At 30.8% G+C, this 15427-nt stretch overlaps 1 protein-coding gene across 1 annotated transcript; it reads left to right on the forward strand.

Moving 5' to 3' along the window:
* The first annotated feature begins 11967 nt into the window (after positions 1–11967).
* Positions 11968–13182, forward strand: LOC140448909 (uncharacterized). The gene has a single exon (XM_072542039.1). It carries the CDS (start codon positions 11968–11970, stop codon positions 13180–13182), a length of 1215 nt encoding a protein of 404 aa, XP_072398140.1.
* The last annotated feature ends 2245 nt before the right edge of the window (positions 13183–15427 follow it).

A 15427-nucleotide genomic window follows, 5' to 3' on the forward strand; every position in this document is an offset into this window, starting at 1 on the left:
AGATATAAGTCTTTAGTATAATTCTTATACAAGTAGTGCAAACATTTTAGATCTTTTTCTACAATTCTTTTATTAATAATATTAATACTATTTAGTGTTAGTTAAATTGTAGTCTAGTAAATTATTTTTAATTATAGAATATGGATCTTTTAGCAATCAATGCCAGCTGCTCAGTAAGCAGAAAAGCAACTATTAGACTACAAGATCTTCCACAAGGAGAAACGTTTAAAATCGTAAATTGCAAAATAGTGCAAACTCGATTTGGTCAAACGGTGTTGATAGAACTCCAAGAAAACGTAATATTTCTCCCGAAATATACAACAGAACACATACAACCTCATTTATTAGAATTAAGTAGCGGTAACTACGGAATTTCCTTTAAGGGACTGAAACCGGCAACTTCTACCAACTTTAAACCCTCACCTAATTTTGAATTTAAAAAATTGTAAGGTAAGCAAATTTTATTTTTTTTTGTTGTTGTTTTTTCTATAATCATTATAATAATTATTGCTAATATGTCGATGGAACAAATCGCTAGAACAAGTGATAACATGTTAAAAAGTGTAGATGAGGCTTTTAAAATTTTAAAAGATACGTGGCATAACGGAAAGGCTGAAAAATGGATTAAAATTATAACAAACAATATAACAGTTTGTAACAAACTCATTAAAAAATTAGTTATATCTGTCAGTATACGAAAAAAAGTATTAAACAATATTGCACAAATGAAGAGAATACGAACTATATTAAAAACAATGTTACAAAGCAAAAATAAAGAAAATGATACTAAATCGACTTTAGGAGTAAAGTGGGAAAATTTAGCATCAATTTTTCAAGGTCGCATACATACAGGAATAATTATTAATTTAATTCATAAAGATGTAAAAAAATTCTTCGAAGATGCTTTTCTTATTTTTAAGCAAAAAATGATACAATTTGTAATAAATTTAAATTCTACTAAAGTCAACTCAACATTTTGTGCCGAATTTATTTTAAAAAAACAGGACGAAGAAGTGACATCACTTAAATATTTTCATACACGCACTGAAGTAATCGATAGGAGTACTGACTTGAAGGATTGGTTTACCAATTATATTGAGGAACCTCTTTTAAACAAACTAGAAAATTTTCAAGAAAAAGATAGTGGTTACAGTCTTAGTAATATAATATCTCTTGAAATTAATGTAAACAAATATGAAATAGGTAAAGGACCGTCTTCGTTTATTCCTCTTCCTACAGAAATTTTAAATAGAAAAGCCTGTATTAATGTAAAAAACAACGATAATGCCTGTTTTTATTGGAGCATCGTAAGTGCATTATATCAACCAGTGAATAACTTTAACTTAAATCGTACCTCCTCTTATCCATTTTATACTACAGTATTAAATACGAATTCTTTGGAGTTGCCTATGCCTATATGGCAAATATCAAAATTTGAAAAAATGAATGATATTTCGGTAAACGTATTTGGATTGGAAATGAATAGAAACGGATCTTTTGTAACTGTAGTTCTAAGAGTAACACAAAACAAGAAACCTAGACATGTTAATCTTCTGTTAGTTCAAGACATTTACCTTCCAAAAGATGAAAATATAACTTCAACTGACGGTAGTGAAGAAGAAGAAGAAGATAATGATAATGTTGATAAAGAAGATGACAATAACGAAAAATACAAGATTAACTACCATTATTGTTGGATTAAAAATTTATCACGTTTAGTTAATAAAGAAATATCAAAGAAAAAGGTGAAAAAATATATATGTGACAGATGTTTAAATTATTTTTATTCTCAAGAAAAGTTAAATGAACATGTAACAATGTGTGAAAAAAGCAATGATTGTAGAGTCATGTTTAGTAAAAACAAAATTATAAAGTTTAAAAATTTTGTTAACAAAGAAATAGTTCCGTTTATCTTATATGCAGATTTTGAATCAATATTAAAACCTCTAAGAGAATTAGAAACGTTAGAAAATAGACAACGTTACCAACAACATGTACCATTTTCTGCAGGTTACTATTTGAAATGTTTCCATGATAATTCTTTTACATATTACAATTCTTTTCGTGGACTTGACTGTATGACTTGGTTTGCTAATGAGCTAGATAAAATTGCAACGGTTATTTCATCCAAGCTAAAATTTGTTGAACCATTAAATGTAAAAGTAGATTTGAAAAATGTAACAACAAAAAGTTGTCATATTTGTGAAAAGGATTTTTCTTCAACGGATATAATTGTTAGAGATCATTCACATCTTACAGGTGATTTTAGAGGTTATGCTCACCAAAACTGTAACCTTAATTACAAAAACTCGTTTGTAATCCCAATTTTAATTCATAATTTAATGGGATACGACTCGCACCTATTAATTAGAGATTTAGCAAAATTATATCCTATAAAAGTGATTCCGTTAAACAAAGAAAAATATATTAGTTTTACCGTTTTCCATCAGAAAACCAAGATAAAATTTCGATTCTTAGATTCCTTTCGATTTATGGGATTTTCCTTAGAGAAAATGGTATCATTTTTAAATAAAGAACAACTGGAAAATTTAAAAGCGGAATTTAAGAACGTTTCTTCAGATAACTTTGAATTGTTAACACGAAAAGGAATTTTTTGTTACGATTATATAGACAATGTAGAACGACTTAATGAAACCCAGTTACCTAGCAAATTACATTTTTATAACAAATTAAATGATGAGGAAATTAGCGAGGAAGATTATGCTCACGCTCAAAAAGTTTGGAAAAATTTTAATATAACGGACTTGGGATCTTATAGTGATCTCTATTTAAAAACTGATATAATACTATTGGCAGATTGTTTTGAAAATTTTCGAAAAATGTGTAATCGAACGTATAATTTAGATCCTGCACATTATTTTACACTACCTGGTTACACTTGGGATTGTATGTTAAAATATACAAAATGTCAATTGGAAACTCTACACGATGTAGATATGTTGTTGTTTTTTGAAAGCTCTATTCGTGGAGGAGTTAGTCAATGTAGTAATAGGTTTTCTGAAGCTAACAATAAATATATGAATGAATATGATCCTTCTCAAGAATCAAAATATATATTATATTTTGATGTAAACAACTTATACGGTTGGGCACAAAGTCAGTATTTACCTTACGGAAATTTTCATTGGATTGAAGAACCTGAAAAACTTGACGTAACATCTGTACCAAGTGATTCTTCAACTGGATATATACTAGAAGTTGATTTAAGCTATCCCGTTAAACTACACGATTTGCATAAAGATTTACCATTTTGCCCTGAAAAATTAGCACCACAAAATACTAAATTAAAAAAATTGTTGACGACGTTACACAATAAAGAAAAATATATAATTCACTATGAAAACTTAAAGCAGGCTTTAAAACATGGTCTAGTGCTTACAAAAATACATAGAGTTTTATCATTTAGCCAATCAAATTGGCTGGCACCCTACATACAGCTGAACGCTAATCTTCGAGCTGAAGCAAAAAACGACTTTGAATGTGAAAATTTTAAACTAATGGTCAATGCTAATTACGGAAAAACGATAGAGGGAGTACGAGGAAGAAGGGACCTGCGTTTGGTTCGAAAGTATGAAGGGAGGCATGGAGCGAAGAATTTAATTGCTAGTCCATTATTTCATAGTAGAGTTTTATTTGATGATAATTTAATGGCAATTGAACTAAGAAAATCTAGTATTGTTTTTGACAAACCAATCTATATAGGAATGGCAATTTTGGAATTATCTAAAACATGTCTTTATGATTTTCATTATGATTTTATGTTAAAACAAAATTCAATTCAACAATGCAAATTGTTATATACTGATACTGACAGTTTATTATATGAAATAACTTGCTACGATGCTTATGAACAAATTATTAAAGCTAATCTTTCAAAATTTGACACAAGCGGTTACAAACCAGATAATGTTTATAATATCCCCCTAGTTAATAAAAAAATTCTTGGAATAATGAAAGATGAAACATTAGGAAAAATAGTTTCAGCTTTTGTGGGATTGCGATCAAAACAATATACATACAAGTTATTTAAAGAAATTCCTAATGAAAATAGCAAAGAAATTTCATTTAAAAAAGCAAAAGGTATTAAAAAAAACGTTGTAGCCAAAAAAATAACATTTGAAGACTATTTGTATTGCTTAGAAAATAGTGTAAGCAAGTGCGCAACACATCGTTATATTCGATCTATACTTCACACTGTTTTTAGTATTGAAGAAAAAAAAGTTGCATTGAATCCTTTTGATAATAAAAGATACTTGCTTGAAAATTCTTTTGACACTCTTCCCTGAGGTCACTATAGTATAATGCAGTAACAATTTTCTTTCAGATAATGATGATGATGAGTTTACAAAAACAATGTGTTAGAACAATATGCAAAAATATCAACAGCCTTTGCGATTTTATGTACACGTCCGGTCTACCTCAGGTATTAAATAAAAAAATTTGTAAAAAATATCCATCATATAAATTTCAAAAATTACTTGATGAGGATGCCTTACCCGAAGTAAATATGTATATGAAAGAATTTGAAAGTTATCAATGTAAGACTTGTTTATGTTATATTATAAAATTTGAATATGTATATATTAAAAAATACAATTTAAATTTATGTCAAGAATGCGCGAGAGACTTTGAAAGAAATTTAAGATTTTCAGATATTAAATGTGAATACAAGTTTGTTAAGTGGGATGACCTATACAGCGAGTCTTCCTTAAAAAATCTTTTTTTCTTCTCAACTTATTTTTGTCAAAATGATTTTCATGATGTTTTATTTTTTCCTACTACACTCATTTATTGCAATTGTACATTATGATTTATATTTAGAAAATCTTTTGAACGTAAAACAACAACAACAAAAAAAAAATTACCATGCTTGTCCTTTTTACATTAATAATGTTACTAACCATTTATACAGAATAAAAGAAAACTTTGATTAATATGATTACTAACCATTTCACTAGAATTAAAAACTTATTAAACAATATTCTTTTGAATTATTATGTAAATCAAAAAGAATGTATTAAGTAGATAAATGTAACAAGTAGTTTTATTGGTTTTAAAAAATTAAAATCAAAAAAGGTATTTGTGATCCATATTTGTAAACAATAATAAAGTATTATAACGATTTATTGTTTTTTTTTTAAGTTATTCAATACTCAATATTTCCCCCTTCTCTCTCACTTTACCAAATAAAAGGACAGGAAAGCAAATATTGCATTAGTTTATCGCTGAATTAGAAGTAGAAACGTAAACAATAGCATATCAAAATGTGTAACTCCAGATTTCCAAATACCGATATATTTATTGGAGAACGACGCTTTTATCTAAACCCGACTAAATCAAAGTATGTCGCAGTGTGCTTATCCCACCAGTTGAATTTTGCTCCATGTATCATGATATCTGGAATAAAGGGTCACAGTAATACTGTGGTGTTAACTGAAGAAACCTGGAATCACTTGCTATCTTACAAGTCAACCATTGATGACTTTTTATCGTCCATTTACATCCCAGATTCTATCGATGCTGGTCCATTTTTTTTGGAATTTCAACAGTTGCGATATGCTTCAGCAGTGAAAATTACAACTGGTCAGTCCCAAGTACTCCTTGGAGCCAATTCCGTTTCCACACTTTGGAGAATTCTACCACTAATTAATCATTTGTTAGAAACAACAAAAAGGCAAGAATTAGCTAATAATATAAAACTGGTACAAATGGGAGCAGTTTCGGCCAGTGATCCTATTCAAGAATCATTAGAAATTATAAAATCTATTAAATACGTAAATCCTTTATTGTATAGTTGGCTGATGGAACTCATTTACATTCATCCAGAACTTGTTCAGGAACCAGGATTGCAGTTATGACGACATAAAAAATTTGTAAGAATCAATGAAGAAGCAAACGTAGTTTATAACATGTTTACGTGGCAATTTGCATATAAATCAGCGCGTAAACCTTATTGGGAAATTTTAGCTGTAGACAGAAATCGATTCAAAAAACGAATTGAAGATGTAGAAAAAATTCTTAATCCCATATTATTATTACGTAAACATGTACAATAGTAAAACTGTTTTATTTATATAAAGTTTTATTAAAATAAAAAATTATTTGTAAATTTGAAGTTTTATTTAAAAAAAAAAAAGAAAAATTACATTTCATTAGGTATTATATTATTATGTTCTTTTTATCGATCCAGGAATTGTTTGAGTTGGACATTCCTAACCATTTTACAAAGACTTTTGAACCTTTACGACGTAAAATACGTTCAATTAAGTAGACATCAGGATGTCTGGTTTTCTGAAGCTCTTCGGTATAGAAACTTCCATTAATTTCTTCGCCAGCAGCATCTTTGAGTAAATAAGTGGTAGGATTCGTATGTTGAACGTCTCGAATAGTAAATATTTCGTTTGTCCACAAGGGCTGGTATCCTTTGGCAAATGCGTGGCGGTATCTACTTATTCGAACAAAGTCACCCTTACGAAATTTTGGCTTTCGGGGATCAACAGTCTTCATGTGATTATAAGCAGTAATATATTTTGCATTTTTTTCGGTTACTTGATTGGGTATTGCACCTGTGGTAGAATGGCGAGTAGAATTGTATTTTTTAACCAGTTGGGGAAGTACGTCTATCCACTTGTACGATCCTTGTAGACTAAATTGTTTCCATAACATCGATTTAAGCGTCCTAATAGCACGTTCTGCAATACTTGCTTTTAAATTTGAAAAAGAGCTGTAATGATTGATATGATAGTGTTCAGTTAACCGTTTAAAATGTAAATTGTAAAATTCCGTTCCATTGTCAGTTTGTAAATTTTTTGGAATTGTGTCCAATTGTTGCAAAATTTTCTTCATGCCGCTACTGATTTCTAAACCTGTTTTCTTTTTAATCGGTATCGCCCACATGTACTTGCTAAAAGCATTAACAACAACTAGAATATAGTTGTATCCTTTATTGATTTTAGCATAGGAAGTCATAATCGCCAAATCAGCCTGTAAAAGATCATGGAGACCTTTAACAATAACCCGTCGTCGCTTATAATTTATCCTAGCAGGCTTATGCAATTCGGCAACTATTTCAGCTTTAGACATTTTTTATTAGTGGACACTGTAACAACAGTTCAATGCAAATGGTGGATGGATTGCTTATCTTGAACGCTAATATATCCCCTTTTTCAATTGACATTCCAGTCAACTGACTAAATTTATAAGCTTTATTATTTAGCAATACATCTCCGTCAGCTGAATAAATAGTAAGACTTTCAATTTTGCCATTTAAAGGAAATGTAAAAGATGAAAGTCCGTTATCTAGTATATAATGCTCCTTATTCAAACTTGGTTTCTTTTCTCCTCTTATACGAATCAAATGTTTAACGTGATAATCAAAAGTCTCGCAAATATAAAATGCTGAATTAAAGCGAGGAGTATCTGATGAAGATACAATATCATTTTCAGAAAAAGTGCAATTGCTTGAATTAAGGTAGTGTTGATTAAACTTGTTGAGCGGCATAATAAAACTGTAAATCAAACAATTAGTTTGAGATATTTATACGCTTATTCAATTTTCTGTAATGGACAAAGAAGTACAAGTTCCAAAAATATTTTATCTGAGTGAAAGCCAGAATTGGGTGGCAAAAATTGATTAGGAAGCAAAAATTGGAGACTATCGCCTTCATTTACATCATACTTTTTGCGTATATCAAGTTCTTGAACTATATTTTTATTTTTATTTTTATAAATAAGTTTGTACGATTCTGGAAACAAGCTAATATTTGTGATAGTGCCACTTACCCTAAACGTGTAAGTAATAGTGTTATTATCTAACACAAAATGAGCTTTATCAACAAGGGAATTTTTAATACCTCGAATGGTAATGATACAGGTACTATAAAAATCACTTGGTGTGCAAATGTAAAAAAGAGAAGAAGAAGAAACAGACGGAGAAGCCGAAACAGTTTCGTTGTCAGAAGTACAACTTGTAGACGTAAGGTAATGTTGGTTGAACTTGTTAAGAGGCATTGTGTTAATAAAAAAATATTGATCGAAAACCGCATATTTATGTAATAATTCCACCTTCACGTAGTTCTTCTAGAATAGAAACCATCTCGTTATTATGACCAGTATTTCCGGCATTTTGAGAAGCTATTAGTAATCTTAACCTATCAACAAGTTCATTATAATCATCAAAATATTTATATTCAATGGGATTTGTATCATAAGACATTAGTGTCATTTTTCCTCCTTTTTTGGTCGCCATTTTTCGAGTAAGTACACCAGTTATAAGGGAAGATGGAATGGAACCAGATCTAGGACGTGTATAAACATGTAATTGTGGTTTAACGATAAAAAGCCATTTGTCTTTTATATCACTGGAAAATTTGCGAACTGGTAGGTCCTCCTTATTTTCTCTTCTATATGCATTCGTTCGCTTTATAATATCTATATAATTAGTAAGATCTTGTTTTGTATACGAAACGGGATTCTTCAAAAATAGCAACTCATAAAGTCCGACAGTACCTCGATAATTAACTTTTTTTATCTTTAAATTAGCTCCATGAAACTCAACGTCTGAATCTCCAATATAAAATTTATCCTCAATGGGATTATGAAAAATTCCTAATATATGATCGTACTTGTTGGAAGTATCCCGCACAAGTCCCTCGATAAACTCTCGAGGAAGTGGAGATGTAAATTGTTCGAAATATTCACGAAGAACATTTGGGTTGTTGATTGTTTGATAAAATTGAGATAGAGTATCGTCTATAAATTGATCCTCTCGAGTTCTATCTGGTAACTCTCCACTTTCATTTCTTGTTTCGTATGTTGTTTCGTTTCCGATAAACTGAGTGGGTTCTAGTTGAGTGCTATTATATTCTGGAGGTGATACAAATGACAATTGTCCGAAAGTCGAAGGACTTTTTTTAATAGGACTTATTTTATCAGATAAGTTAAGATATTGTTTTTTAGATATATCTTCTGGTTTAATAAATGGATTTTTTATTGATTTGTCGCCCAATGCTGTTACTAATTCCTGGATAGGTTTAGTAAGGGGTGCGTAGGATTTTTCCAATTCCACTTGCGATTTGTCGTCACCACTTTTTAAAAGTCTAAATTTACGCTTAATGGCTCGACGTGATTTTACGAGTTGTTTTCCCAGTTGATCGTTCATGATGTAATAAACTTTAAAATACTGTTAGGGCTTTATATAGCAATCAAACCCTTTTCTATATCTACCGCAAGAAACATCACAATCTTTATCGATTACAAGAAATCCAAATTTTTTATCCCAACATGAAGATGTCATATCTTTAAACTGTTGCCAAGTCATATTGATATTGGCGTGTTCTAAATATATGTGTTTTAAATTGGTAGTATCTTGTGGAAAAATTATTAAAAGATTGGCGTTATCGCGAATTAGCTGTTTTGGAATTACCGAGTATGTCTGACAAAGATAAAAACAATCTGTATGTTTATGCCGACCAAAACTAAAATAACTACGTATAATGTTTTGATCACAAGAAGCGACGTCGTCAAATATAATAACTGAGTTGTTTTTAATATTTTCCGGATGTGGTATATCTTGAGCGTTGCTGTACTCTTGATATCCAATTTCTAGCAATGGTTCAAGTACTGATCGTAGATACTGATATTTTGCTTGTTGTAATGATTTGGAATACAGGTAGACATTTTCAAATTTTAATCCGTTAGGATGCTCCAGTAATGCTAATAGCACGTTAGTTTTTCCCGACCCACTCGGACCTACAATAAGTGCTCTTTTCGAATCTCCTCCAAAGATGGGACCATGTTTTCCTACAGTAGGTATAGTTCCTAAATCATAGTTAGGTACGGGCAGGGATACTTTTTGTCGTTCGATCTTCATGACTTACAATGAAGGTATAAAAGGTGTGCGAGTATATATAAAGAATCACATACTCATGAAAACTGTCAGAGCTTCACGAAAACGCACAGGAAAAGGTCTGATAAATAGCTTGATTAACAAGCTACCTTTTGAACTTCATATTCCAGGCGGCTATTCTTATTGCGGACGTTAGTATTACTTTTTATCTATTTAGATTAAAACGATTTCTAACTTTGTTGTTATTTTAGCTGGAACCAAATTAAAAGAACGACTCGCACGAAGAGATCCTGGGATTAATCCTTTGGACGAAGCGTGCAAGGAACACGATATAGCCTACTCCTTAAACAAAGACATTGGTGATCGTCACAGAGCTGATCAAATTTTGGAACATAAAGCGTGGGAAAGGGTAAAGTCCAGGGACGCTAAGTTAGGGGAAAAGGTCGCTGCTTATTTCGTAACTAACGTAATGAAAGGCAAACGCAAACTTGGAATGGGTCTCAAAAAAAGACCTAAAAAACGAGTTATTCGTGCACCAAAAAAAGGTGGATTTCTTCCACTACTCTTACCAATATTGGGAGCACTCGCTGGTTTGGGTGGGGGAGTTGCGGGCATCGTAAAAAATGCAAATGATATCAAGGCAAGCCGTGAACAACTTGAAGAACAACGTAGGCACAATATGGCAATGGAACAAAATCAAAAGACAGGCTCCGGGTATTACTTAAAGCCATATAAGGGCTACGGAATGAAGAAAGTAGTAACAAAGAAACGATCAAAGGGAGGTAAGAGTTTTTACCTAAAACCTTTTTTAAAAAACTCCCGGTAAGGTTACCTGACAAAATTATGACCAATGTTGATCTTCTCAAATATGTAAAAAAGCTTGAAATTCCTAATTTTTGTGGAATATATATGCGTGATTCATTGCCGAAAAAAATAAATGAATATGAATCAGCTATTATTAACCTTGACAAACAATCTGGAAAAGGTACACATTGGACCGCTTATACGAAAAATAAAGATTTAATTACGTACTTTGACAGCTATGGTAACTTAGCTCCTCCTATAGAGCTTGTTAAATATTTTCAAAGTAACGGTAGGGTAAACATCAAATATAATTATGAATCAGTACAACCCTTTAACTCTTACCACTGCGGACAGTATTGTCTGAAATTCTTATATAATCAGTACTATTAAAAAGTTTCATTTTATCATCAACCTTTATTGTGAAATGTCGTGTACATTTACGTTAAGCGGTGCATCTTCAATTTTAAGTGCACAATTTAATCCACCCATATATTTAGAGGAAAATTCGGAATATGAAATAGGATTATCAAATTTTGAAACATTTAATACTATCCCTAATGTAGACAAAACTAATAACATGCTCGTTTGGGGTGCCGAGAATAAATTTAAATATAAAATTCCCACAGGAGCTTACGAAATGAACGACCTTATAAAAATAATTAAAAATAAGTTTATTGAAGGTAATGAAACAATAATTCATATTACTGGAGATCCCATAACTTCACTAATTTCCTTGAAAAGTAACGATTGGATTGATTTTAGTGTAGATAATTCAATAGGATCTTTACTGGGATTTCCAAAAATAAAACTTGAACCTAACAAAGAACATACATCTTCAGTTCCAGTTAATATCTTGAAAGTAAACACAATTCTCTTGGATTGCAATATAGCCACTGGTTCCTTTTTAAATTCCGATCCTGTTCATATTATTCACGAGTTCTTTCCGACCGTTCCGAGTGGCTATAAAATAGTTGAACAACCTGTTACTATATTGTATTTTCCCGTTAGTGTTAAAACTATTAACAACATAACTGTCCGAGTTTTGGATCAAACAGGTGAATTGATCAATTTTCGAGGTGAAACAATTACCGTACGTCTACATTTGCGGAAAATTCAATAGCAAATATGGTATTGCATTTTTACAAAACTGCTGCTTTTCCGAAACATTTACAAAACTATAAAAGACGACAACGCAACAAAAAACATTACAGTTCTTCGACAGCGCGGCCCAAACTGCTAACCGTACGCAATCGTAACTTTTTGAAAGCGCTTGGTTTTCACGTTCTTATTTAATAATGGATTTATTAAGTGTTACCGATGAGCCCTTTAGTGATACATCAATCGAAAACTGCCAATTTCATAGTTATCAACCGTACAATTCAGCATCTCCTAACTACAATGATGAGGTCAGAATAATAATAACAGATTTTGACGCCCTTACTGCGCCCAGTAATAGCTATATTTACATTGAAGGTCAATTACTGACCGACAAAAATCAGGTTCCAACAAAATTCAAATTTATTAATAACGCTATTGCCTACTTGTTTCGAGAAATTCGATATGAATTAAACGGGGTAAATGTAGATTCCGTACGAAATCTGGGCTTAGTTTCTACTATTAAAAATTATTTGTCATTAAACGATAATACATCTAAACTTTTAATTAACGCAGGGTGGTGTCCAAATGAAAAAGACCGCATTCTAACTGATGACAAAGGAAATTTTAATTTATTTATTCCGCTCAGACTTTGGTTGGGAATATTTGAAGATTTTACAAAAATTATTATGGGAATGAGACAAGAATTGGTACTGATTCGAGATAAAGATGACATAGACGCAGTATTATCAACAGATGAGACAGAACATCCAAAGATAAAGCTGTTAAAGCTATCATGGCATGTTCCTCACGTTACTCCTTCGATTTCTCAACAGATTATATTAAATAAAATCCTCAATAGTAATAATGAGCTACCCATTAAATTTAGAAGCTGGGAGCTAATCGAATACCCTGCTTTACCAAATTCCACGAGACATACGTGGCCTGTCAAAACATCTACTAAATTAGAAAGCCCGAGGCATGTTATTATTGCATTACAAGACGGAAGAAAAGGAAATTTGTTAAAGGACCTGAGTCAATTTGATCATTGTAACCTGAGAAATATTCGTGTTTTTCTAAATTCTAACAGATATCCGTACAATGATCTGGAGCTAGATTTTGACAGTAACCGCTTTGCTACTTTATATGAAATGTTTGCAAATTTTCAAGAATCTTATTATCATCTAACAAGTAATCAACCATTATTAACTCCACAAGAATTTAAGGAAAAAGCACCCATAGTACATATCGATTGCTCTCGTCAGCCTGAAGTTCTTCAAAGTGGATCTGTTACTCTGAGAATTGAATTTGAAACTACTAAGCCAATAGGTACTAATATCTCAGCGTACTGTCTCATTTTACATGAGAAAGAATTTTATTACAACCCGCTAACAAAGATTGTAAGACAAGTATAATCATTTTTCTCAATTATCGAAAGTCACTAACAGACTTTTAGAGACAAGTATAAACTTTTTTTTTTATTTTTCGAAAGTCACTAACAGACATACAGACTTTACAAACAAACATACATACATTTTTCCTTTTTCTTTTCTGATTGAAATTTTTTTAATGAATTCATACACAAATAATAATAAGTTATTCCCAAATTTACGACATCGTCTCTGTTATTTTAATTTTGTTAAATTAGTCTCTTTTAAAGAACGATTGCGTAAGCAGCATCTCCAAAAATTGAAAATTCTTAAACAAGACCTACAAATATATCTCAATTACAAAACAACTATACGTCAGTTACGACAACTTCAAATATGCGAGTAGTCGTGGACGTTCAGGGCTTTACAATAGGTAAGAAAAAGTTTTTTCCTAAGGAATTGGCCATATACGATGGAAAACAAGCAGCCCATTATATTTTTCGACCTCCTTTTGCAAAAAAACTATTAGACTTGGAGGATTTCCGAAAAGCCAATTGGTTATCGAGCAACTACCATTTTTTACAATGGGAAAATGGTTTCACACCAATGTTTCAGTTTTCCAATATTTTACATTTTCACACAAAAAACGCTTCAGTCGTAATGGTTAAAGGAAAAGAAAAAGCTGAATACATTAGGACCTACTTGAAAGATAAAGTATATGAATTGGAAGAAACTCCTAGTCTCCAAATGTCTTTGCCGAAATGTATGGGACATACCAACAATTTATGTATGTGTGCTTTAACTAATGTATATTATTTGTTCGATACGTTTGTTATGCAATAAATTGTTGAAAAAAAAAACAATAACATGTTTTATTTATTTCCCCACCCTTTCTGTATCATATAAAGGCAAATATTTTTTATAAATTTTATTAGTATTCACGATGTGTGATAAAGAAAGAGGTTACGATATAGCTGGCTTTTATCACAATGATTTTAACACAACTAGTTTAACTAATTTCTATTATAGATTATCGACGTTTAAAAACTGGAAAGGACTGATATCGGCCATTGAGTTGGCTGCATATGGCTTTTATTTTTTACAACTACAAGATATTGTAAAATGTTTTCATTGTAATGTAGAAATTTATAGATGGATGACAAATGATGACATTTATAAGGAACATATAAAATTCAGTCCTAATTGTACGTTTGCATCGAATATACACAATCTTTTCCATAAAAACAACAGAACGGAAACTAGTGACAACAAAATAAATCAAAAAAAACGTGGTGAAAAAAACAATAAAAATAACAAAACGGAAACTAGTGACAGCAAAACAATCGAGAAACGTGAAAAAAATAAAATGGACTATAAGTGCATTTTTCTAAATGTATTAATCATTTTGATCCATTCAAGCATAATTTTTACACTCAACTCTCTATATAAATAGAAGAAAATAGATAATTTTTTTAGTGATATGGAAAATGTTGGATGTACAATATATACTTTCAACTGCAGTCATAAACAATACGCTATTTCTTTCTCACCCGTTTAATACTCAAGAAGTCTGGATCTGTTTTGACCACGGAAATCATTATGAAACCTGCTCTAACTGGACAAAAATGACTATATACGTTCCAAATATTTCACTAACTCTGAACGCAACAATACCGCAAGATAGTATAAACTTTAAACTTAAATTTTTAAAGCAACATGGAAGAATAGTTGAGACTTTGTGGACCAAAATCATAAATTGCGAATCTGGGACAAATCAGCAGTGTACTAGTTTGATCTTGTATTATATCGCAGTTTGCCTAACAATAATGATTGCAGGAATTATATTTAATTTATGGAGGAGAATGCGGGAAAAGTCACAACAATTGGAAATAAAACAAGGTCGATGTGCGAAATAAATTAGAAAAAGTTGAATCCCAAGTAGAGCTGTAGCAGTATTCATTTTGGCAATATTTGTTTATTTATTTTATATAAAATGTATATTTTATTAAAATTAAATAGAACTTTATGTTTTTTATTTATTTCGGACTAAAAATACTATTTTTTTCTTTTATTTCTTTGTTTTAGAAATAAGACAGTAATTTGCAACAAAACATGAGAACATAAAACAGTAATAAAATACCTACAAATTTCTAAATGCAAATTTTGTTTATCAGTGTAAATTATAGTAATTACATAATATATAAAAAATGATTTTACTTACCAGATTGGTTGTTCTTTTCTTTTGTGGTTTAAAGACAAAATAAAATGATTTTTTTTTATTTGTGTACCT

The sequence above is a fragment of the Diabrotica undecimpunctata genome, chromosome 8 (assembly GCF_040954645.1).
Source record: "Diabrotica undecimpunctata isolate CICGRU chromosome 8, icDiaUnde3, whole genome shotgun sequence".
In the NCBI taxonomy this organism is placed as follows: Eukaryota; Metazoa; Arthropoda; class Insecta; order Coleoptera; family Chrysomelidae; genus Diabrotica; species Diabrotica undecimpunctata.